We start from the raw sequence: 23172 nt of genomic DNA, 5'->3' as shown, positions 1-23172 counted from the left end.
TTAAGCACATAATTAGAAAAGTGAGAAAATAAATATTTTTATTAATTATTTTTAACCTTTATATTTTTAAAATTTTTTATATATTTTAATATAATTAATTATATTATAATTATTAATAAATTATAAAACCTCCTCAAATTAAGAGCCTAAACCCCCTGCTTGGATGGCTTGACCCAAAGGCCGGCCCTCATAAGTGTTAGCAGCAAACCAACAAAAGAGCTCTAGGAGTCAATAAAAGCCTTAAAAGAGCCTAAATAGAATCAAGTCAGAAAATGTTTTCAAAAGGAATCAAAATAATGAATTGCTGCAGAGGAATCCAAGAAATATACTGCGGAGGAATCCAAAACAAGCATGGTGTATGTCATAAGACCGAAAAAGAAACCAAAATGAATCAAAAAAATGAAGTGCTGCTGCAGAAGTATCCAAGAAAATAATGAAGTGCTGCAAAAGTGCTCAAGAAAAACACACCAAACTTGTAATAATTTATGTACAGAGCAGAACTTTCTATATAAGGTTCTGAAGATGTTTGTGTAAGGCAAGTTCTTCGTTTTTGGAAGAAACTTCTCTGAAATAAAATAAAATTTCTTTCATCTTTCATCTTTTGCTTTGAAACTATATATGCCAGGACAGGTTCAATTGAGATCACAATAATCATATATTTTTATTTATACGCTTTGAACGATAAAAATACACTCTATATTATCACTACCCTCCCATATTGGGTTCCCTATTTCTATAGTTAAGAAATAAGGAGAAAGAGATGATCAGAGTGATAGATATGGAGTGAATTTATTTTACCGCAGTTAATCAAAAGGGCAGCTTGCTGGCTACTTTTAGAGCCCTTCGGCCTTTATTTACGATAAACTATGATGCGTTATATGGCCCATTTAGGCGTTGAGAAGGTAACCATCTACGTTATTGCTCCAACTTCGCAGAAAGTCCTCGTACTTGATAGGATCAGGGATGCCCTCGTTTTGCTTTTCATATTCCATTGTCCATTTCACCAAGCTTCCCTGACCTAATGCTGTAACATTCAGAATGCTTTTGAAGGACTTGTAGTATTTCATCATATCTCCTTCCAACATATTGAAAGTCATTGTCTTGCTTTTATCGTCGATGGCTTCTGTGGTTTCTTTAACAGTCTCAGAGTTACCTACAAGATTGACGAAGCTCAAAATTAGTTGTATCCATCCAAGTGACAAAAGTTGGCTGCAGGTTTCTTGCTTAAGTAATTGAAATTTTATTAAAGTCTATAAATTTATTTGCAGTTTAATGAAATGGAAAATGTGATAAATGGTAATTATTATCTACGTCTCTATGCAAAGTGTATAAAATAACGGAGAAGAAATTGAATAATGATTGTTAGAAAATATGTCTATATAGCGTTATTGTTGCCTTTCATTACCTGCAGCAAAATAAAACCATAGTCTGACAGAGCCCACACTGTTCCAGTCACCCTCAACAAGCTTTCCGTCCTTGAAGTTTTGAGGGCATATCTTTGGCATGAGGTGCATTTTGCTCCTAAAGATGTCATAGAACTTGTCAGCTGAGGACTTGATCTCAATTTGGACCTCCATCTTTGCAATCTGAGCCATTCTTTTATCTCCTTATTAAGAAACCAACAAGCTCAATCTGCAATAAGACTTGCGGAATGTTGTGCTTAGCAATTTGCCTTATATAGAAGGAAGAAGAGCAATGCTGCAATCAAACTTGTGGAAAAAGAAGAAGAATAAAGAAGGATAAAAGGTTGACAATGACGTAATTTACTGAGCTGAGAATATTGCCATGCCATTACGCTTTAGTAATTATTCTCATAAACTTTATTCTAGTGGTTTCTTCTTTCCCCTTAATTTATCAGCAAAATCTTCCTGACTTCTAATTTTGCTTACCCTGTTATTATTAGAAAGATCACGAGGAATAAGCTCAATCCTCTTCATTGAATGGTAGAACAAGAACACTCTGATTGTGGATGAAGGATGAAAAACCAGAGAATAAAGGAAGACAAGAAAAACTCACCGTTTAAATAAAAGAGGATGCAGAGCATATGAAGTTGGAAACTCTCCGTTTCACTAAGGAGATTTATTAACTTTTTTATTTTTCTGTTAAGTTAGTTGAATGTAATTATTATGCTTTTTTTTCTTTACTTTACTATTTAAACACTGTATATATATTTCTGCTCATTGAGCATTGATTAAATAGAAAAACCCTGAGAAATTTTCTCAAGGTTGCGCCATCTTGTTCTTTTCTTCTGCTTATTTCCTGACATAGTATTAAAGCAGCTTGGAATCCAACTGGCAGTCAATATGCTTTTATAGTAGCAAAAGGATTATTTCATCAATGGAGGACAAATTCGTTGCCTCTTTAATACCAATATTTAGTCTTTTTGCTACTACATCATCACTCAGGTTCATCTAATCCTTTTAGCAAATTTTACTTTTTAGTGTTTAGTTCTTAAGAGTACTCTATTATCATTTGAGAAATCATGGCTGAGAACATAAAAATTGAAACTCAGTTTGGTACACAAACTAGTGTACAAATTAATACTCAAATCACCCAATCTCACTTATAGCAAATCCTCAGTCCCTTTATTCTTACATAACACTAATAGTTCTGGTTCAATCGTTATTAGCCTCAAACTTACCAGCAATAATTACATAGCATGAACTAGGTCTTTCTTGCTGGCAATGTCCATTAAGAACAAAACTGGTTTCCTAAATGGTTCCATACCTAAACCTCACATTACAAATCCTCTTTACCTATCTTGGACCCGTTGTAACAATTTACTGGTAGCTTGGTTGCTTGATTCAATTACACAACCAATAGCCTTAACCATTTTCTTCATGGACTCAGTAGTTGAAATATGGAGTACTTTAAGGTAGAATTTTTCCCAACCTGATGACACGAGAGTTTGCAACCTACAATATATATTGGGAAACATCAGTCAAGGTACAAAAATTATGGATGCATATTTTATTGAGCTGAAGGGAGTTTGGGAAAAACTAAGAAGTTACAGCCTCTGCCACACTGCCAATGTGAAAAATGTGATCCCAACTATTTCAAGAAATACACGGATCAATATAAAAAAGTCATGGTCTTTAGATTTCTAAACGGACTCAATGAATCTTTTTCAGCTCTTAGATCTCAAATTGTCATGATGGATTCTATCCCAACTCTAGACAAAGTATATAGTTTAGTTCTAAGAGAGGAAACACAAAGGAATCTGCTAATTCAAGCACAACTAGTCTTTGAATCTTCTACTATGATGGTTATTGTAGATATCAAGAAGAAAATGAGAAGGAATATTTCAATTAATAATTGTGGGAAGAAAGGACATACAAAAGATAAGTGTTACAGACTTATTGGATTTTCAGAAGATTTTAAATTCACAAAAGGAAAACCAGGTCTCAAGAAGGGAAAGGTAGTTGTGAATAATGTAGCAATAATAATGACTTGACAGATGACAACAAAGCAAAACATGAAGAAAAGATGGCAAAAATAGGCTCAATATCTCAATTATTTATCATAAAGTAGTAGATCAACAAGCTGATGGAGCTCTTAAATGAGAATGGTATATGCAACACTGATGGAAGGTTTCTTCACAAATACTCAACAAGCAAACCACTCACTTATCAACTCAACCTTTTCAGGTATTGTCTCAAGTCATCTTTATTTCGATACATTCAATAACTTACCATCTAGTCTTGGAAATGCAAATGTTGATGTGATTAGACAAACTCATTGGATTTTAGACTTTAGTGCCATTGATCATGTGTCTATTCCCTTAGGAACTTTATCTATGCTAAACCAGTCAAAGATTGCTATGTGCAGTTGCCTACTAATAAAAAGATAGTAGTTTTTCATATAGGAATCATCAAGCTAGGTTCAAAACTAATCCTTGAGAATGTCATTTGTATACCTAAGTTCAAATATAATATTGTTTTAGTAGGTCAGCTTACCAAAACTAAGAAAACCTCTATTCTCTTTACTGATATGCATTGTATTATTCAAGACATACTCTCATGGATAGTGATTGAGGTTACTAGGGTCTTCTCAGGACTATACTTGATGCAAGAAAATTCAGATGATCAAGATCTCTCCAAGTTTTTTTTTTGGCAAACTTATCAAATTTCCTATTACTTTTTCTGTTAAAGCTTGTAAGCAAAGAACAAATGTTTTGACCTTTGGCACTTTAGACTAGGACATGTGCCTTTGGAAAGAATGAATGTTATGCAAAAACAATTTCCAGACATTGAGTTTTCAGATGATTTGATTTGTGAAATTTGTCCATTTGCAAAATAAAGAAAACTTGCCTTTCCTTTGCTTATTCAAAACATAAAACTGCTTTTGAATTAATACATGTGCATATTTGGGGTCCATATGAGATACCAACATTATATAATTAGATATTCTTTCTCACCGTAGTGGATGACTTTACACGATTTACATGGATTTTCCTTATGAGAAGCAAGTCAGATGTTCTGTCAATAATTCTTTCTTTCAACAACTATGTTCAAAGGCAATTTGGTTCTTTAATCAAATGCATCAGGTCAGATAATACACTAGAACTAAGGATGATAGATTTTTTTGATAAAACTGGAATCCTACATCATTTATCATGTGTTAAAACTCCTTAACAAAATGGAATTATTGAGAGAAAGCATCAACATATCCTGATGGTAGCTAGGACCCTAATGTTTCATCCAATATACCTATGCATTTTTAGAGAGATGTAGTTTTAACAGCAGTACATATCATTAACAAAGTACCTACTAAATTACTACAAAACAAATCTACATTTGAGTTATATGGGAAACTACCTTCTTATGACCATTTAAGAGTGTTTGAGAGTCTATGCATTTTGTCCACACTATCACAAAACAGAAAGAAATTGGATAAAAGAGCCATCAAATGTGTGTTTTTAGGATATACTAGTAATGTCAAGGGCTATAGAGTATATGATCTTTGTGCACAAAGAGTTCTAATTTCAAGAAATGTAGTCTTTCATGAATCAACATTTCCATTTTAACATGAACAGTGTAACACACTAACAGACCCATTTTATCAGACACCTAAAGCGCATGCAAGATATGTTGATGATCCTGATATCATTTTTCAAAGTTATCGATCCTATGAGCTCACACCTACTGAGTCAAGTCAAAATGAACTTACTTCAACTTCAGAAATACTTGATACCTTAAGTTCACATGATTCATCACCAAATTTACCTAGCATTTTTAGTCTGCTTACTACAACTAGCAATGAAAATGATGCATATGATAGTCAAAATAATCAAAATTTACAAAATGCATATACTGACTTACCAATTAGAAAGAGTGAAAGAGCTAGGCATGCCCCAAGTACCTACATGCTTATCTTGTTGATATGCCCTCATAGTCAAACATTGTCATAGCTCACCCACTCACAAAACACTTATCAACTCAACATCTTTCACCTGCACATAAATCCTTCACCACATCATTATCTAATAAATATGAACCTTATACTTACAATTAACCTGTCAACCGTTCACATTGGATAGATGCAATGACAGTTGAACTAAAAACTTTGCAAGATAATAAGACTTGAAGCATTGTGCCTAGGCCTTCAAATTCTCATGTCATAGGCTGCAGATGGGTTTATAAGGTCAAGCTGAATGCAAACGACATTATTGAAAGGTACAAAGCTCAGCTGGTTGCTAAGAGCTATAATCAAGTAGTAGGGTTTGACTATTAAGAAACATTCAGCCTAGTTGCCAAGCATACAACTATCAAAGTATTTTTTGCTTTGGCAACAACTTTAAATTAGAATTTATCTCAACTTGATGTAGACAATGCTTTTCTAAATGGTGATCTGGAATAAGAAGTGTACATGGAACTACCACAGGAGTATGAAATCCAGGGGGAGTATCCACAAGGAACATAACTTGTTTGCAAACTCCATAAGTCATTGTTTGACATGAAGCAAGCTTTCTGGCAATGGAATGCCAAGATTACTTCCCTAATTCTGCAATATGGATTTCATTAATCCTTTGCAGACTATTCCCTATTCACCAAGAAAGAAAAAGATGTTAATTTCACTACTCTATTATTATATGTAGATGACATATTGATTGGGAACACATCATCATAGGCTACAACAGAGGTGAAACAATTTTTGAGCTCATATTTCAAACTCAAGAATTTGGGAAAGGTCAAGTACTTTCTTAGATTAGAAATAGCAAGGCAATATGTCAATATGTCAAAGGAAATATGCCTTAGATCTTTTAAAGGAACATGGTCTGCTAATGGCTAAGGCAATATCCACTCTTATTGACTACAACCACAAACTGCAAAAAACTCAAGATAAAGATAGATTAGTTAATCCAACAGACTACAAGCAGCTAGTTGGAAAGTTATTGTATGTTACATTTAACAAACTGGATATCTCATATTTAGTGCAAATACTATCACAATTCACGGACAAACGAGGGCTCAAGCATGTCATAATAACTCATAGGGTATTGAAATACCTTAAAGGTTCACCAAGACAGGGGATATTGATGAAGTCTAAATCGAATTTGAAGTTATCTGCCTACTGTGATAGCGACTTGGCAGGGTGCCAAGATTCGAAGAGATCAATCATTGGATAAAATATTTTTTTTGGGGGATTCCTTAGTAATATGGAAATCAAAGAAACAATCTATTATGGCTCGAAGCTCAGCAAAAGTAGAGTATCGATCTATGGCATTAACATGTTGTGAGGTTGTTTGGTTAAAACACTTACTCTTAGATTTTAGGATTGAACATACAAATGCAGTAATCTTGACAGTCAATCAGCAATACACATAAGCAAGAATCCAGTCTTCCATGAGAGGACCAAGCATGTTGAATTAGACTGTCATTTCATCAAAGAGAAGGTGCTAGAAGGTATAATTAAACCAATGTACATCTCAACTAATTTCCAAGTTGTAGACATGTTCACTAAGGCATTAAAACCAAGGTAGTTTTACAATCTCCTAAGCAAGATGAATGTTCATAACATTCACATGTCATCTTGAAGGGGAGCATTAGAAAGATCACGAGGAATAAGCTCAATCCTAAGCTTTCTTCACTGAATGGCAAAATAAGAACACTTTGGTTGTGGATGAAGGATGAAAAACCAGAGAATAAAGGAAGACAAGTAAAACTCACCGTTTAAATAAAAGAGAATGTAGAGCATATGAAGCTGGAAACGCACCATTTCACTAAGGAGATTTATTAACTTTTTTAATTTTCTGTTAAGTTAGTTGAATGTAATTATTATGCCTTTTCTTTTTTATTTTACTGTTTAAACACTATATAGATTATATATATATATATATAAAGTATATATATATATATATAAATTCTACTTATCTANTAAACATATAATATATATATATATAATATAGTATATTATTTATATATATATATATAATTCTACTTGTTGAGCATTGATTGAATAGGAAAATCTTGAGAAATTTTCTCAAGGCTGCGCCATCTAGGTCTTTTCTTCTGCTCATTTCCTGACAGCTATGAATTCTGACGCATTTTCGATTCACGAGTAGTTTAGTGCAAAATTGTCCATTCTTAAAGCTAATCTTGTCAATTTTCATCATTACGGAAATGTTCCACTTGGATTTTCGAAAGGAACTTTGGTCTGATTTAGATTTTATTCCATCGTGGTGGGTGGAGGGTGTAAAATCACTTTAAAGAAAAATGCAAAAATGCTCCAAATAAATAAAACTTGAAAACTCTTCCAAACTATGTGAAAAAGTGAAAAAAGAAATTCAGATGAAAGTCAAATAGAAGAGAGAAATTTATATTGGATTAACATTAAACAAATTAACACATAAAAGACAATTGGGTTTAAGGGCGAATTTGGAGAATTTACAAAGGGGGGCAAGACTTATAAAATATAAATTTTGAATAAATTATGGAAAAAGTCTTAAAATTGTAAAACAAAATCTTATTTTTATTTAAATTAAAAATAATTTATGGTAAATTTTTAGGACGAACATCTAACTAAAATCAATTGCTAATAAGTGGAGAGATTCTATATTGGTGGAAGATATTGCGAAGGGTTTTGTTTTGCTTTGATTTTTATCTATGAGGCTCTGTGTGTGATGGGATTGTACATGGGCATGTGTTGATATGGGGTGGTTGTTGCGTTTTCTTTAGTGGGGATCTGAGTGAGACAATGGGGCGATATGGTGACTAAGGTTATTTGGTTTTTGTTAAGGTGAGGTTTCTTCCAAAGGTTGCGGCTGTGTTGTGGTTCTTCTTATATGATTACAGTAGTGTTGTGAGTTTTTTCCAAGGGATGATACAATTTGGAAGTTGCTTCTTCCAAAGGTTGCGGCTGCGTTGTGGTTCTTCTTGGTGCTTGTATTAGGTGTTTTGCACCTTCTCTTGAGCAGTTCCTCTTATATGACCTGTCTTTTTTCCATGACTTGGCTTTATATTAAGTTTTATGTATCACTTTGCGATATTTATAAAATAATCTGACTAAGAAAAAAAAAAGCGGAAAAATTCTTATTATATTTATATGTTGGGATATCTCAAAATTTAAATTGTCCATATAACGACTTCACTTTCTCTCCAAGCTAGTGCAATGGATGAGATTTTTTTTTCAAAAGCAGTTTTATTATCTACCATGGTCAGTATGCATTATATGTCTCTAGACTTTTTGACAGGAGACTTCCTGTGGCATTGAATACCTGACTTGGGGAAACATACCCTGTACAATTACTCAGAGACATACCGTTCAGAAAGATATTGGCGGTTTTCCATCAGTATCGACAACGCAAAGCAAAAAAAACCAACATACTAAAGCCCCGAAAAACAAAAACTGGGCATGACAAACCAGACAAAGAAACGATGTGCCCACACAACAAAAAGATCTGGGCGGCAACCATCAAAGGAAACTATGCAAAAGACTAAACAACTTATCCCACATCCATGACATTATACTCCCAAGCCGCAAAATGATGGTTAGGACCCCTTCCCTCAGTTCACCAGCCTTCAATAGCATCCACAAAAGCAGCCCTCATCCTAATCCTCTCCCTTCAACAACTTGTGATATAATTTTTATTCTGGCCGTGGTCCCATAAGAATAAAACACTAAGTCGGTGGACTTTTAGAGATGTGATTCTAAAACTGAGGTAGGATGTAGAACATTGTCCCGTCACTTTTATATTTGTGGTTTGCTTTTTGTGCCCCTTAAATTCTCAAGAATAACTTGCTTCGTCACCTTGTAAGTAAGAATGCTGTTTCCGCTTAATTCTTCAGCTTCATCATACCGTAAGGCTACCTTGTAGGTTTTCATATTTATAATAATATATACTCTACTTTTTTTTTAACTCAGCCAATCAATGTAAATTTACTGAAACACTGAAGATACATCAGTGTTGGGATCAAACCATGAAGGGGATCCAGAGGTTCGAGAGCAAACTTTACAAGAGAAGAAAAGAAAATAAGACAACACCTGCTGGGCCTTAGAGCCAATACTTAAATGATAAGCATTATGGCACTGAAACAAAAGGATCCAATAGCAAATAGGCATTGGAATGTCGCTGAACGACAGCATCGGAAAGAACAAAATAGCCATAGCCGAGGGGACCGATGAGGACTGCGAGAGGGTTACCACTAGTCCTACCTGAGGGGACCAAGGAGGACTGACGGGGGACTCCACCAGTTAGAAAACATAGAATTCTTGTCCACCCCGAATTTTGCCAGGGAGTCCGCAAAGGATAATATATATTCTACTTAGCTTCCAAAGCACTAAATTTTATCTGATTATGACACATTTAGATTCTATTGGATTGTCTCTACAATAAAAGGGAGAAAAAAAAAGAACATTTCTTTTAGAATCATCCTTTTAGAATATTTTAGAATGTGAGGATCATCAAGTTGTTTCAAGTAGTTAAGAATATTTTTGATCAATTTGAGTATTTTCAATTTTAGCCTTTCAAAAAACGAAAAGTAACTTCAGGTTTTAGGTTGTTCAACGTTCGGCTACGTTCAGAGTCTTTCAAGTATTTGGTTGTTTCGGATTGGAAATTTCAAGTTGTTCATACTTTGAGTTTTTAGTCAGTCGAGGTTCATGTGTAAAATTGAATTATGTATATTCCGTTGGCTAAATTTTTGATAGCTCAATGGGGTCATTAAGCTAGGATCAAATTTTCCAATTAGCTGTCTATGGGAGCCTCTTAAGAAAAACAATAATTAATTATCAACAAACGGATAATTAATAATCAAAGAATATTTGGCATAATGCTGATTAATTAACAAATTGATCATCAACTTAATTTTTAACCTTTTTGGTGTAATTCCCATTAGTTCAGGGTTAAAAATTAATCCAAGATTGTTGTCAAGCTTTTGAACTTATTAAAGTTCGCATCACATGGTGGAGTAATGCTAAGTGGCCTAACCTTAATCTCTCTATTGGGGATCTTGTCCGCTTTCCTAGCGAGGGTGTCAACCTCCACCACTATAAAAAGACGAAGAAAGTTAAGGCCTGGATTAAACCTCATAGTGGATGTCTCAAATTTAATACCGACGGTGCTTCTAAAGGCTGTTTGGGTGAGTCAGGAATTGGAGGTATTTTGAAGAATGAACATCGCTCTCCACTTGCCCTTTTTTCTAAAGCTATTGGTATTTCAGACTCTAGTAAAGCTGAACTCCTTGCCGTGAGAGAAGCTGCCCCTATTTTTGCTGCATGGAGATGGAACTCCTCCCACACTCTCCTCTTTGAATGCAATGTCAGCAACGTTGTAAAGTAGATTAAAAAACCTAAGAATGTGCCTTGGATATTTAGACCATTGATTATACAAATTCTTAATCTGCTTGGCAAGATTACTTAATGAAATATTCGTCACATTTTGAGTTCTACTAATGGCGATGTTGATTCTCTCGCTAAGGAAGGTGTTTCACGTCCCAATAACCTGCTATGGTTAATCAATGACGATTGGACTTAGGGAAATCAAACCGTTGATGGCTGACATTGAGTCTTTTTTGTGTATAAACACGCTTTTGATGGATTGCATTGGAGTTGGTTTTTCCACTATTGTTTTCCTGCGGATGCTGCTGGTTTTGATGCAGGATATTCAAGTGTGTAAACCCTTGCGCCTAATGCCGCTGGTTTGTTATGCTGGCTTCATGTATATGTTTTTGCTGGATTTCATGGAGTTGAGCTTAATTAAAATTTGTGTACACAATGGTCTTATCACCATTTTTGTTGGAATAGTTAGTGGTTTAGCTGTTTGATGACAAGTTAAGTCCAGGGTTGGTGAAGTTGATGGCTCCCTCTAATTTGCCTTTGGTTTGATGCTTTTTGTTCATACTTCAAACCCCGTTGTACAGGTTCTTCATTATTAATACAAATTTGCTTTTCAAAAAAAAATTAATCCAAGATTTAATTCGATGTAGTGTCATTCTTACATTTATTGTATGAAAAGCCAGAAAATCAATGAAAATGGCCTCCAAGGCATGCTACAAATGCCATTTCTTTAGGTTTATTTTGCTTCCATCATTTAGGTGCGTAACAGGTTGATTAGAATAGCCTTAGGATGAAATAGAGCCTTAGTTTACTACATCTTACACTAAAGAAATCAAACCACTAAACACTTCTTAATGAGCGACAAAATTATTAGTCCTACACATGATTTTTTGAATAAAGATAATGCATAAGAGATTTATTCTTTCTTAAGGATTGTGAGGATTATTTTGTTGAGTTTTGTAAAGTTCTCTAACTTAGCTATTTAAAAGGAATTTCCCCAAGAGACACCTCTCTTGTATGAATTCCAAGAGATACCTCTATTTTATTTTTTAAAGACAAGCTTTTTATTAAAAAGATAAGAAGAGTCGTTTACCCTTCTTATACAAAGAGAGAAACTATCACTTATAAGCATTATAGCATAACATGAAGAGTATTACAACATGGCATGAACCCCACCAGAAAACAGATTTTTTCCGACGGAAAAAATTTCATTGAAAATTTCCAACGAAATTCTAACAGAAATTGTTGTTATTTTTTTTGACAAAATTTTGACAAATTTCCAACGAAAATATACCAACGGAATATTTCCGTTGGAAATCCATTGGAGATAGTTTTAGCGTCAAAAAAAATTTATCCCACCAAATTTTCAGACAAAATTCTCAATGAATTTCCGTTGGAATTTTTCAACGGAAAATTATCTGTTGGAAATCCGTCTGAAAGTTTAAGGATCCAAAAAATTTTAAGGCCTGCTAAAGTTTCCAACGGAATTTTTCGTTAGAAAAAGCTATAACCAATGGAAATTTTTTAACGGAACATTTCATTGGAAAATTCCGTTAGTAATAGTATTTTTTAGATTTTTTGTCTTAAAATATTTTAAACTTTTTATAAATTTTATTAAAACTTTATAAAAATTAGATATTAATAAAAGCAAATATATACATACTGAAGTTTATAATATTTAAAAGTTTAAATATGTTTTCCTTTGCTTATTTTTTTACATTTTTGCAAACTTTATTGAATCATAAATTATAAACTAATAATTCCAAATTCATTAATTTTATAACATTAAAAAATTGATAAAAAGAACAAAATAAATTTTTTAATTTTATAAAAATACATGACAAGATATAATAATAAATTAAACAAAAAATAATAATATTTTATGTACATTTTAATATTAATTAGTTAATATATATAAATTAAGAAGATAGATATATAATAAACTTATTAATATAATATATTTAAAATATATTAGTTTATTATATCTATTTATACAAATTAGAATCATATCTTTAGAATATATATATATATATATATAAACCTACATTATTCACACAAAAAAAAACCTATTGTATTAATATGAAACTACAAGTTATATTTTTTAATTGATATAGCTTTATAAGTTAATATATATCTATGTATATGAGATATTAAAATATCCTACATATATATATTAATATGTTTTATATGTAAGGTTATTGTAAATTTATTTATATGATTATAGTTATTAATTTTATTAGTTATTATCATACTTTTTATAAAATTATATTGATAATTAATTATACAAATTTTGTAGTATATTTCAAATTATAACATATAATTTTTGTCATTAATATATACATAATAAATTTAGTACTATAACATTATGTTTTATATTGAGTAATATAAAAAAATTAATTTATTAATAAAATTTAAAATATTTAAATTTGTATTACTATAAAGACTTAAACTTGTGTCCAAATGAAAAATGAATTAAATTTTAACCAAGTCTGCCACCCATCCAAACTAATTTCAAAACTCCCCAGCTTAATTTCAAAAGAAACCAACCCATATGACTCAAATACAAATCCCTAACATGTGCGTCGCTCACTTTCCCCAAATCTCTCTACTTTGCTTCCCTTCTTGTGCTGAGACCAGAGGCTGAAACCCATTTGCTGGCTCACTCATCACTTTCCAAAATTGTTTTGTTTTGTTGCCTTTGCTGCGAATCTCCATTTGTTGTGCTGTTTTTGAAGGATCTCTGGTAGCAATTTCCTGATTCTTGTGTGTGAGCTGGAGGTAAACTTTTTGCTGTTGCTTGTTTGAGTGTTGGTTTGCTGCTGTGGCAGGTTCTCGAGTCTTGGTTTGGAAATGGCTTGTCACCCTGGATTGATTTTGACTTTAGTATTGGGTAAGTTCTTGCTTTACATTTTTCTGGGAATTTTTGTAACACTTGAAGCTTGGTAACTGCCTGATTTTGAGTGCTTAAGGCTATTGCTGGTCACTTTGTTTTGTACAATTTATTGTGACTTGGTTGCGGTGGAATGAGTCTTTTGACTCCTTGTCCTTTTTGTTTCCATTGGGAGTCGTTGTAATGTTTTAGGAGGTTGATCCCATTTGCAACCTGGGGTTTATTGCTCTGGGTTCTTTTGTATATCACAGGTAACAGGCTTTACAGGGGGTTTTTGTCCCTGTTTTGTGTTTCTTGCTCACTACCGCAGGCCTGGTAGTTTTGTAAAGGAATTGATAATAAATAAATCTTTTCTTGCCGTTCAAAAAAAAATGTGTTGAACATATTATTTATTTAGAGTTTACAAGTTGCCCACCCCTTTTGAAACCCGATTTTGACCAAGGCTTGGTTTGAATGTCCCTACACAAATCTGACGCAGCATCTTATCAGCATTGATTTAATTTTGGCGAGTTGGGTGGGTTTAGCCATCAAATTTGACAGCATCGAAATATTTTGGATGATGACATGTAATTAATTCTTGCTTGCTTTTACATAAATGATGGATCATTGAGCCACAATATTGCTATATAAGAAAGAATTGTAACAGGGCAAGGATCGAAGACATATATGCATGTTGCGAAGTCAATTCCTCAAAACGAGTGTAAAGCACATTTTTATATCGATTGAGTTTTTAAGCTTTTCATTTTCCAAGAATTTGGAATGGGCAGGGACACAAAGCATTAGTTTGGAGAGCCTCCAAATGGCATTAGACCCATTATTCTGAATGATCTACTTGGAATTAAGAGGTTTTATGTCTTCAGAACCAATTAAAACTATATAATATTTAACAAGTTTCCTCAGCTACCAAGCAGAGTATTTGGCTTCTCCAAGTTGTGTCAATTAATTCTTTTTCTTATCTTGTCTTGCTTGCACTTACATGTATTCTTTCCTCTAGTTCTGGTTTTCAGCTCTTTCAGAGTTTTGGAGTCTAACTCTTATATTCTCTTCTGATAAAATTAACACCACCATTTATATCGTAGAATCTTCAATTGGTTTGCCTGCATCTATTTATTTTTCTTCTTATTGGAGCTGTTTTTTAATGCAGTTTTGTCACTCAAGTGCCTTTAATTCTCCATTCTGGACCACAAATTCTAGGGCTCCAGTTTATAACAACAACTTATCACGCACTGTCAGGGCAAGAGGTAATCATATAATTCTCGGTGTGCCTATATCACGTTCATTAATGGTAGTAGTTTCCCAGATGATGGAGCTCCTAATCATGAACTACTGATTCTTTTGGTCAATTTGGTTTAGCTTCTCATACTACTTTTAACCTTTATTAAGGTCTTGATTTGTCAATATTCTCTTTCAAGGTTGATTATTAGCATCAGTTGATTTGAACCATGTTTCATAGGAGTCAATGCTTCTTGAATTGTTGAAGACAGTCCCAGATTTCAAAGACTAGACTTTTCTTTGCTTTGTTATTGAGCAAGGGGAAAGCTAAAAGCATCAGAATTTTGTGCAGCTTTGTTTTTTCAGCTTTAATTTCTCCAAAATCCGGACTACCATCTAAATTCTCATTTGGCTTTTCTAATCATAACAATATTTTAAAAACTCAAAACAATGACCTGTATTTTGTCTTCTAATATATATTCATTGATATATACATATGAATTGGGAGTTTTCTAGGATTAATTACTCTGTAATTAGTCAGCAAGACTGCAATTAATGGATCGAGTTTTTGATTTAGGTAAAATATGAAAACATTTTTAATAAGAAAATTTTTTGCTGATCCTACAATAAAATAAGCCAATACAGCTAACAATCGCTTAACCAAGAAGCTCTTTTCCTCTTCTTTCATTCTCCTAAACTGTGAGTACTTTGCTGACTTGATTCCTTATTGTCTAGCTAACTTTTATACATAACAATATTGTAGTGAAGCAATTAGCAATTTCCATGAAAATATGAAGTCTAAGCTTAAATATTGCTTTCTTTCCTCATGTAAATCTCTTTTAGCAAAAAGCTAAAGAAGTTTGCTAGTTAAATCACTTTCGGGGCTTTTGTTCTCTCATCTCTGCATCTTCTACTGTTATTGCCAACATCTTCCAACACTCTTTGTCACTGCCACTCAGCACAGGTACTTTTTACCCCCCCTCACCCCATTATTTTTTATTCTCATAAATAGTAAGAATCGATTGCTTATTTACCTTCTTAATTTGCTGGGGTCTTTTATTATTATTAATTCTTTTGCTTTTGATTGTGGTGTATATTGAATAATAATACTATCTTTCCTTGTGTATTGCACTTTTCACACATAAGAAAAGAACAACATTACAGTCAAATTTAAAATCCGTAACCAAACCTAACTGATCAGAACCACTTGAATTAACTTTAGCATAATTGGTTTGACACTTAATTGGATTTCATATCAAATTAATTACTTTATACTGTTTCCAACCAATTCATGCTCCTTTTAACCATGATCGAAGAGATGCAATAGAGCCAAACGTATTGTCTCGATCATAAGCAAAGAAGACTTGAGACTTTTAAGTTTCATATTCATTAATTGGTTAAGTCATGACATTAATTGATCACTTCCCTTAAAACCACTTTAAACTGAAGAAGATATAAATAAAATAAAATATGAAAAAATTAAAAATTATTTATATAATTTTTAAAAAATTTACTATTTACTTTTGTATTTAAATATTTTTTATTTTTTAAGAATAAATAATAAAAATATCAAAAGTCCTTACTTTAAAAAAACTAGCAATTCCTTTCTTATGTTGGAATTTTATTATTTTATCATAAAAAACCAATCATGACTTGGGGTCCAATTCATAGTGCATAGTTTTTATCCATAAGGAAAAGGAAAAGAGTTTTGGCCATTTCTCTGTCACTTGGTTATATAGGATTTTGTACTCATTAATACATAGAAAAGTTTGTGAATATGAATTTATCTACTCGTTTATAAAGTTACACTTATATAGCTTCTTGTTTTGTTTGTTTTTATTCTTGTATGGAATCATTTTTATTATCCTGACTTGTTATTATTTTTTAAAATTTTATTTAAAATGTTTAACTTAGTTTTTCTTATTGGAATGTAGTTGTTAACAAATTTTATTGTAAACAATAGTGAAAATTACTCTTGACTGTTATATTCTATGACATTTAGGATTACAAAATGATGGGAGATCGATCTTGGATGTATCGTCGCTTAACTTCTGATGGATTCATTAGAGATGAATTTGTAAATGGAGTTAATAAATTCATTCATTTTGCACGTTCTAACTCTACATTTAGATGGGAGAATGAAATTATATGCCCTTGCTCTCGATGTAGTAACAAGAAGTTTCTAAATTCCGATAAGGTGATAGAGCACATCTTTTGAAAAGGGTTTTACTGGTGTTTACACAATTTGGAGTTTACATGGGGAACATGATGTTGGACAATCATCACCAAATAGAGATAGAGTTAAACAATATGCTAGTAATGAGGAATATGGGGAATATGAAGAACCTACATATGAAAAAGAAATAGAAAATTCATATATTATAATGGTTAAGGATGTTATCGGTTCAGAAGTTGCTTTCAATTATAGTCATGATAATGAGTCAAGGTTTGTGGAAGAAGATCCAAATCCAAATGCAGCTAGCTTTTACTGTTTGTTAAGTAATGCAGAGGAACCTTTATAGTCAGGTTGCATAAAGCACACAACGCTTTCAATTGTGTCGTAATTTTTAAATGTTAAGTTAGAGTTTAATTTGATTGAATCATGTTTTGATCGGCTATTGGAGATAATAAAGAATATATTGTCATCAGATGAAACTTTAACTACTAACTTTTATAGAATGAAAAATAAGGTAGCAATACTTGGATTGGGATATATCAAATTTCATGCTCACAAAAACAATTTCATGTTATTTTATGAGAAAATTGCTAATTTTGATCATTGTATGATATGTGGGTATCTTCTGTATAAACTGAGGAAATCAAGTGTGAAAAGGCAAAGGAAAATACTTTACAAGATTTTGAGTTACTTGCCACTTATACTAAGGTTTCAAAGGCTTTATATGTCAGGTAAAATTGCTTAACATATGACGTGGCATGAGCAAAACTAAGGTGATGATGGAGTCCTCAAACACCTTGTTGATGGTGAATCTTGGCAACACTTCAACCGCACACATGAGTTATTTGCAATGGAACCTCAAAATGTCAAACTAGGGTTATGTGTTGACGGTTTCGATCGTTTTGAATCGACTGTGAAACCTTATTCTATTTGGTCAGTAATGTTCTGTGTACAATTTACCTCCATGGATGTGTATGAAACAACAATATATATTTCTTAATATGGTTATTTCGGGAAAAAAAAATTCAAGTTAAAACATAGATATTTTCTTGAGGCCTTTGATAGATGAGTTGAAAGTATTGTGAACTCAGGGTGTTGTCATGTATAATGCATATAGGAAACAAAATTTTCATATGAGGGCAGCATTATTATGGACGATTAATGATTTTTCTGCTTGCGATATGTTGTCAAGGTAGAGTATTCATGGACGATTATCATGTCTCTATTGCATAGAACATTCTAAGTCTTTCATATTGGATCATGGTAGGAAACTTTGTTTTTTTTATTGTTATCGGCCATTCTTGCGACTTAATCATCCTTTTAAGAGGCAGAGAGACAAATTTATTAAAAAAAGAGTTGAGCATGATTTGTCATTTCTTCGATTATCAAGTGAGGAAATATTACAACGTTTAAATTCGCTTCCTCATATCCCATTTGGAACAAAATATGGTGAGCAAAAGATTTCGAGTTATCGTGTAAGTCATAATTGGGTGAAAAAGAGTATATTTTGAGATCTGCCTTATTGGTATATGCTTTTTATTCGTCACAATTTAGATGTAATGCATATTGAACATAATATATTTGAGAATATATTCAACACAATGATGGATGTTAAGGGAAAAAAGAAAGGCATCTTAAAGGCTCGACAAGATTTGAAAGTGCATTGCAAGCGGCCAGAATTTGAATTGGTGAAAAATAATAGAAAAATTTTCAAGCCTAAGGCTTCGTACACCTTAAATAAAGAGGAAATAAAAAATATTTGTGCTTGGGTGAAACAATTGAGATTACTTGATGGCGTTGAGTCGAACATATCTTGGTGTGTTACTGAGATTGATTGCAAATTTTATGAGATGAAAAGTCATGATTGTTATATTTTTTTGCAACGATTACTCCCAATTGTCTTTCGTGATATGGTGTCTTACTCAATTTGGGATGTGATTACTGAGATATCTTACTTTTTTAAAGATTTGTGCGCAACTAAAATACTTGTCAATCATATGGAAGCTTTGAAAGGAAAAATATGTAAAACTATATGCAAACTAGAAAAGATCTTTCCTCTCGATTTCTTTAACTTTATGGACCATTTGCCGATTCATTTACCTTATGAGGCAAAGGTTAGTGGACTCGTCTAGTATCGATGGATGTATCCATTTGAGAGGTACTATAATTATTATTTGTTTTGAAATAGTTTATTACAAGAGTTTAAGGTACTTATTAAGTTTGATGAAATTATGATTTTTCGATTTTTGTAACATTTGAAGAAGAAAGTAAAAAATCGAGCCTTTGTTGAAGGATCTATATGTGAGGCTTAGATTATCAAGAAATTTCCTCGTTTTGCTCATGGTATTTTGAACCTACTGTGCAAACAAGATTAAATCAAGTGCCACGTAATGATGATGGGAGAGACATGGACTTTCTTGGTCGTCTTTCAATTTTCACACATCTTGGGTGAGCTTTCGGTCTATTAGATAAATCTCGATTTTTAAATGATGATGAGTTTTATGCCGCTGAGCTCTATATTTTAATGAATTTTGAAGAGATGCTTCTATATATTAAGTACCATTCTACCATAAACTCAAATGATTGATTATAAGAATAAACTTAATCCGTAAATTGTGGATATGATGATAAGACATTTGATGAAATGGTGAAGCGAAGTGTTGTGCATATATCAGAAGATGAATTGGAGAAAGTACGTGATGCAAGATTCATGAAATGGTTTAAAAAATATGTAAGTTTATGTAAATTAGAAGTGAACTTTTAATAACATTGAGACATTAATTATGTAATTAATAATTTTTTATATTGTATTTCATGTTCGTAGGTTGCAAAACGTAAAGATGAAATTAACCCACGTATACTTGAAATCTCTCATGGTCCAGGACGTATGATAAGGTGTTACAAAGGATATTTTTTAAATGGTTTCAGGTTTCACACCTTAGATTACGAATAAAATCATAAGACAATGAATAGTGGGGTTTGCATAAAAGGGAGTTTTTACAATGATTATGAGCGTGACTTTTATAGTATTTTAGCGGATATAATCGAGTTGGAGTATTTTGGTATCAGAAACAGAGTTGTGCTATTTAAGTGTCATTAGTTTGACACTGAAAAAGGTATTAAGGTAGATCCTATGCATGGTCTTGTTAAAATTAAATACAACTCAATACTTGTCATTAATGAACCATTTGTTTTAGTTGTACAAGCTCACCAAGTTTATTATAGTAGTTATCCATCAACCAAAAGAGATCGACATGATTGGTGGGCAATATTTAAAACAAAAGCTAAGATTAGATTTCACATTCCTAGTAGTGGAGATAGAGAAAATTAAATTGATTTGAATGAAGAAGTATACCAAGAAGATGTGTCTATTTCAATTAATAGTACTCCATCAGAAGAACTTGACAACTTTACAATTTTAGCAAGTGGTAATTATGAAGAGGTTAATTTCTTGATTGAGGAAGAAGAAGATGACATGCAAAGAGATGAAGATGAAGAAGGTGACATGGAAGGACATGAAAATGAAGATGAAGATGAAGATGAACTTGAAGACGAAGACAAAAAAACTTTTAGTGATGATAGTGATAATAATGAAGAATATGAGTTTGCTTATTTTGAAAGTGATTGATGATGGTAGACATATATGATATTGGTTTTATATTTTTTGTAACATAGTTGTTTAACTTTAATTTTATAATATTGAAAGATCTTGACATGTTAAAAAATTATTATAGTTTATATTTATAAATGTTGAAATGAATATTATATAATGGCATCTTTTATTGTACAAATGATTAGGAATTACTTGTGATTGTTGTAAATTGATAATTTTTATACTTTGTTTGAAATTTTTTTAAAAAAATTTGTGTATGAATTTTAACAAAAAAATATTACACGGATGATGGTTAAAGGGACGCATTCAAAATCGAGACCTAGATCAACAAATGCCTCTGGAAGTATGTTGTTGCCTACAAATGTTAGTGCATTTGCTGATCTATCCATTAAACCACATATGCAATAGGTCAATAATGATGTGCCTTTTGAGCCACTTTCTTTGTTGGGTGCATCTGCAGAGCAAGTAGAAAATGAGACATTTACTCACGATTCTTGTAAATCACCATCTATTGATTTAGGTGCAAGTGTAGATAATACATCCTCAAGGTCAAAGAGTAGGGGGCTTGGTGTAGGATTATAGACTCCTGTAGATCCATTCGACAGATTGTGTATAACTCCTATTGGGGAGAGGTATGTTATCTTGTATTATAATGAAATTGTTATATTTGTTATAAATTTTAATATGTAAAAATTTTCTTTTATATTCTACAAGTACTTTTTTCGAGTGAGGGGTCACAGCTACAATAACAAGGATCATAAAAAATCACTTCCATAGTCCATGGTCAACAAGGAGGAAAGGCCCTAATGATATAAATGAGTTAATATTTCAAAAATTTTAAGTACTATGTTTGTTATTCAATTAAATTATAACTTTTTGTTTTCAATTAATTTGTATCAATTTTTTTAGTAACTCTATTATTTTGATGTAGGAAAAATGTGTTTGGCTTGCAAATCAAGATGTTTTGGCTCAACAAATATGGGATAAAATTTGTTCTGATCGATTAAGAGACATGCTTTAAGAAAAAAGGAATAAAGTAATGACAGAAGCCAAAACAAAGAACATTAGGGATTGCAAAGGCATGTCAAGGGAATGGATCACAAATGAAATTTGGGATGCCCTTATCGATATGGTATGGGGTACAGAAGAATGGCAAAACAAATCAAGAAAAGCAAGGCAAAATCGTTTAACGTCAAAAGAAGGAAGCATTCCAAAGCACATTGACAGTTCAGTTCCATTTGTTGTTCATGCAAAAAGGATGGTATGAAGTAATCTTACTTCGCATTTATATGTATGGTTTTCTTTCAAACTAAATTTAAATTATATGTTTAATAGTTTGACTTTGATTTTTCTTTACATATTATTTATATATATCGATTATGATTGAGTATATACAGTTGTAAATAAATGCAGTCAATTGAGATAAAATGAGATGTTACCTTTTTGGAAGTGTTCAACCGCACTCATAAGCGTTTAGGGGATCATGTTGATTTTATAGATAACAAGTCTAAGTCTACGAGTGTACGAACAAAATTGATTAATTTTTATTTCAAAGTTGACGATATAATTGAATAATAATTTTTTTTAATTTTTTATGTAGGAAATGTATAATTTTGTATTATCGCAGAAGTATGGTAAGTATTCATCTTCTCAGCTAGAATAAGATCTGCATGCTTGGACTGAAGCAATTGCAGGGATGGAGACTACACGCACTCAGGTTTATGGGTTTGGTACTCGAGTGCTTGTTACAACTTTACGTAGTGGAACACACAACAATGTAGCAACAGCTGAGTCTGCATGTGGCCCTATCAATTCAAACGCTACCAGTCCCGCAATTGCATTAGAAGAAAAAGTGAAAAATCTTTCAAAAAACTTGGGTAAGATATGTGAGGAAATACGTGAGAAAATACATGAAGAAATTAAGAATGCAATGACGGAAGCATGAGTGAATTTATTTCATGTATGAAAATCATGATCATGACTAATACACTTTCAAAACAAGGAAATGCGTGACCTTCAAGCTCAAATCTTGACAAGTAAGAACACAACATTTCATGATATGATGTCTCTTTTTCACTGTTACACTTGGATACTTTTTAGTATAGGTGTTTAATAACACATTTAGCTTTATATTCATATGTGTTTAACATTTTTAGATATTGTGTGTTTATGACAATTTTTAATTGTACGAAGTTGACTTTGAATCTCGATTTTTAATATGTGTTTTTTTTTTATATATTTTGAAAGTCAATTGTGGATGTCAATTGATAATTTATTATCAAAATTTTAATTGATAATTTTTGTTGAAAAAAGTATTATTAACAAGATATGCAATTGAAAATTAGTAAAAGAATTTTGGTTGGAAATACATCACTAATGGAAAATTCCGTTGGAAATGCATTTTCAACAAAAATATCCATTGAAAATTTCCAACGAAATTCTCTGTCGGGAATGCTTTTTGATAACTCTATAATGTAGAGTTATTTAGGCTTAATTTTGATAATA

General features: G+C 32.2%; 2 protein-coding genes and 2 long non-coding RNA genes across 5 annotated transcripts; 3 read left to right on the top strand and 1 right to left on the bottom strand.

Moving 5' to 3' along the window:
* Window positions 637–1659, bottom strand: LOC18609806 (MLP-like protein 28). The gene is made up of 2 exons (XM_007045115.2): window positions 1406–1659; window positions 637–1153 (listed from the first exon to the last, which is right to left on the bottom strand). Exons 1-2 carry the CDS (start codon window positions 1593–1595, stop codon window positions 888–890), a joined length of 456 nt encoding a protein of 151 aa, XP_007045177.1. The 5' UTR covers window positions 1596–1659; the 3' UTR covers window positions 637–887.
* On the top strand, window positions 13252–18186 carry LOC108660974. 2 transcript variants are annotated; one of them, XR_001926808.1, is made up of 4 exons: window positions 13252–13666; window positions 14811–14907; window positions 15722–15842; window positions 17786–18186. It is a non-coding gene; the product is annotated as an uncharacterized LOC108660974 (long non-coding RNA). The 2 variants fall into 2 exon arrangements; XR_001926809.1 differs by lacking the exon at window positions 15722–15842.
* On the top strand, window positions 19699–20682 carry LOC108660719 (prothymosin alpha-B-like). Its single transcript, XM_018114992.1, has 3 exons — window positions 19699–19785; window positions 19879–19949; window positions 20439–20682. Exons 1-3 carry the CDS (start codon window positions 19699–19701, stop codon window positions 20680–20682), a joined length of 402 nt encoding a protein of 133 aa, XP_017970481.1.
* LOC18609804 lies at window positions 20943–22769 on the top strand. Its single transcript, XR_001926460.1, has 3 exons — window positions 20943–21299; window positions 21599–21928; window positions 22268–22769. It is a non-coding gene; the product is annotated as an uncharacterized LOC18609804 (long non-coding RNA).

This window comes from Theobroma cacao, chromosome 2, assembly GCF_000208745.1.
Source record: "Theobroma cacao cultivar B97-61/B2 chromosome 2, Criollo_cocoa_genome_V2, whole genome shotgun sequence".
Classification (NCBI taxonomy): Eukaryota; Viridiplantae; Streptophyta; class Magnoliopsida; order Malvales; family Malvaceae; genus Theobroma; species Theobroma cacao.
The sequence above is the reverse complement of the archived record's forward strand: the minus strand, read 5'-3'. Positions and strand labels throughout refer to the sequence as shown.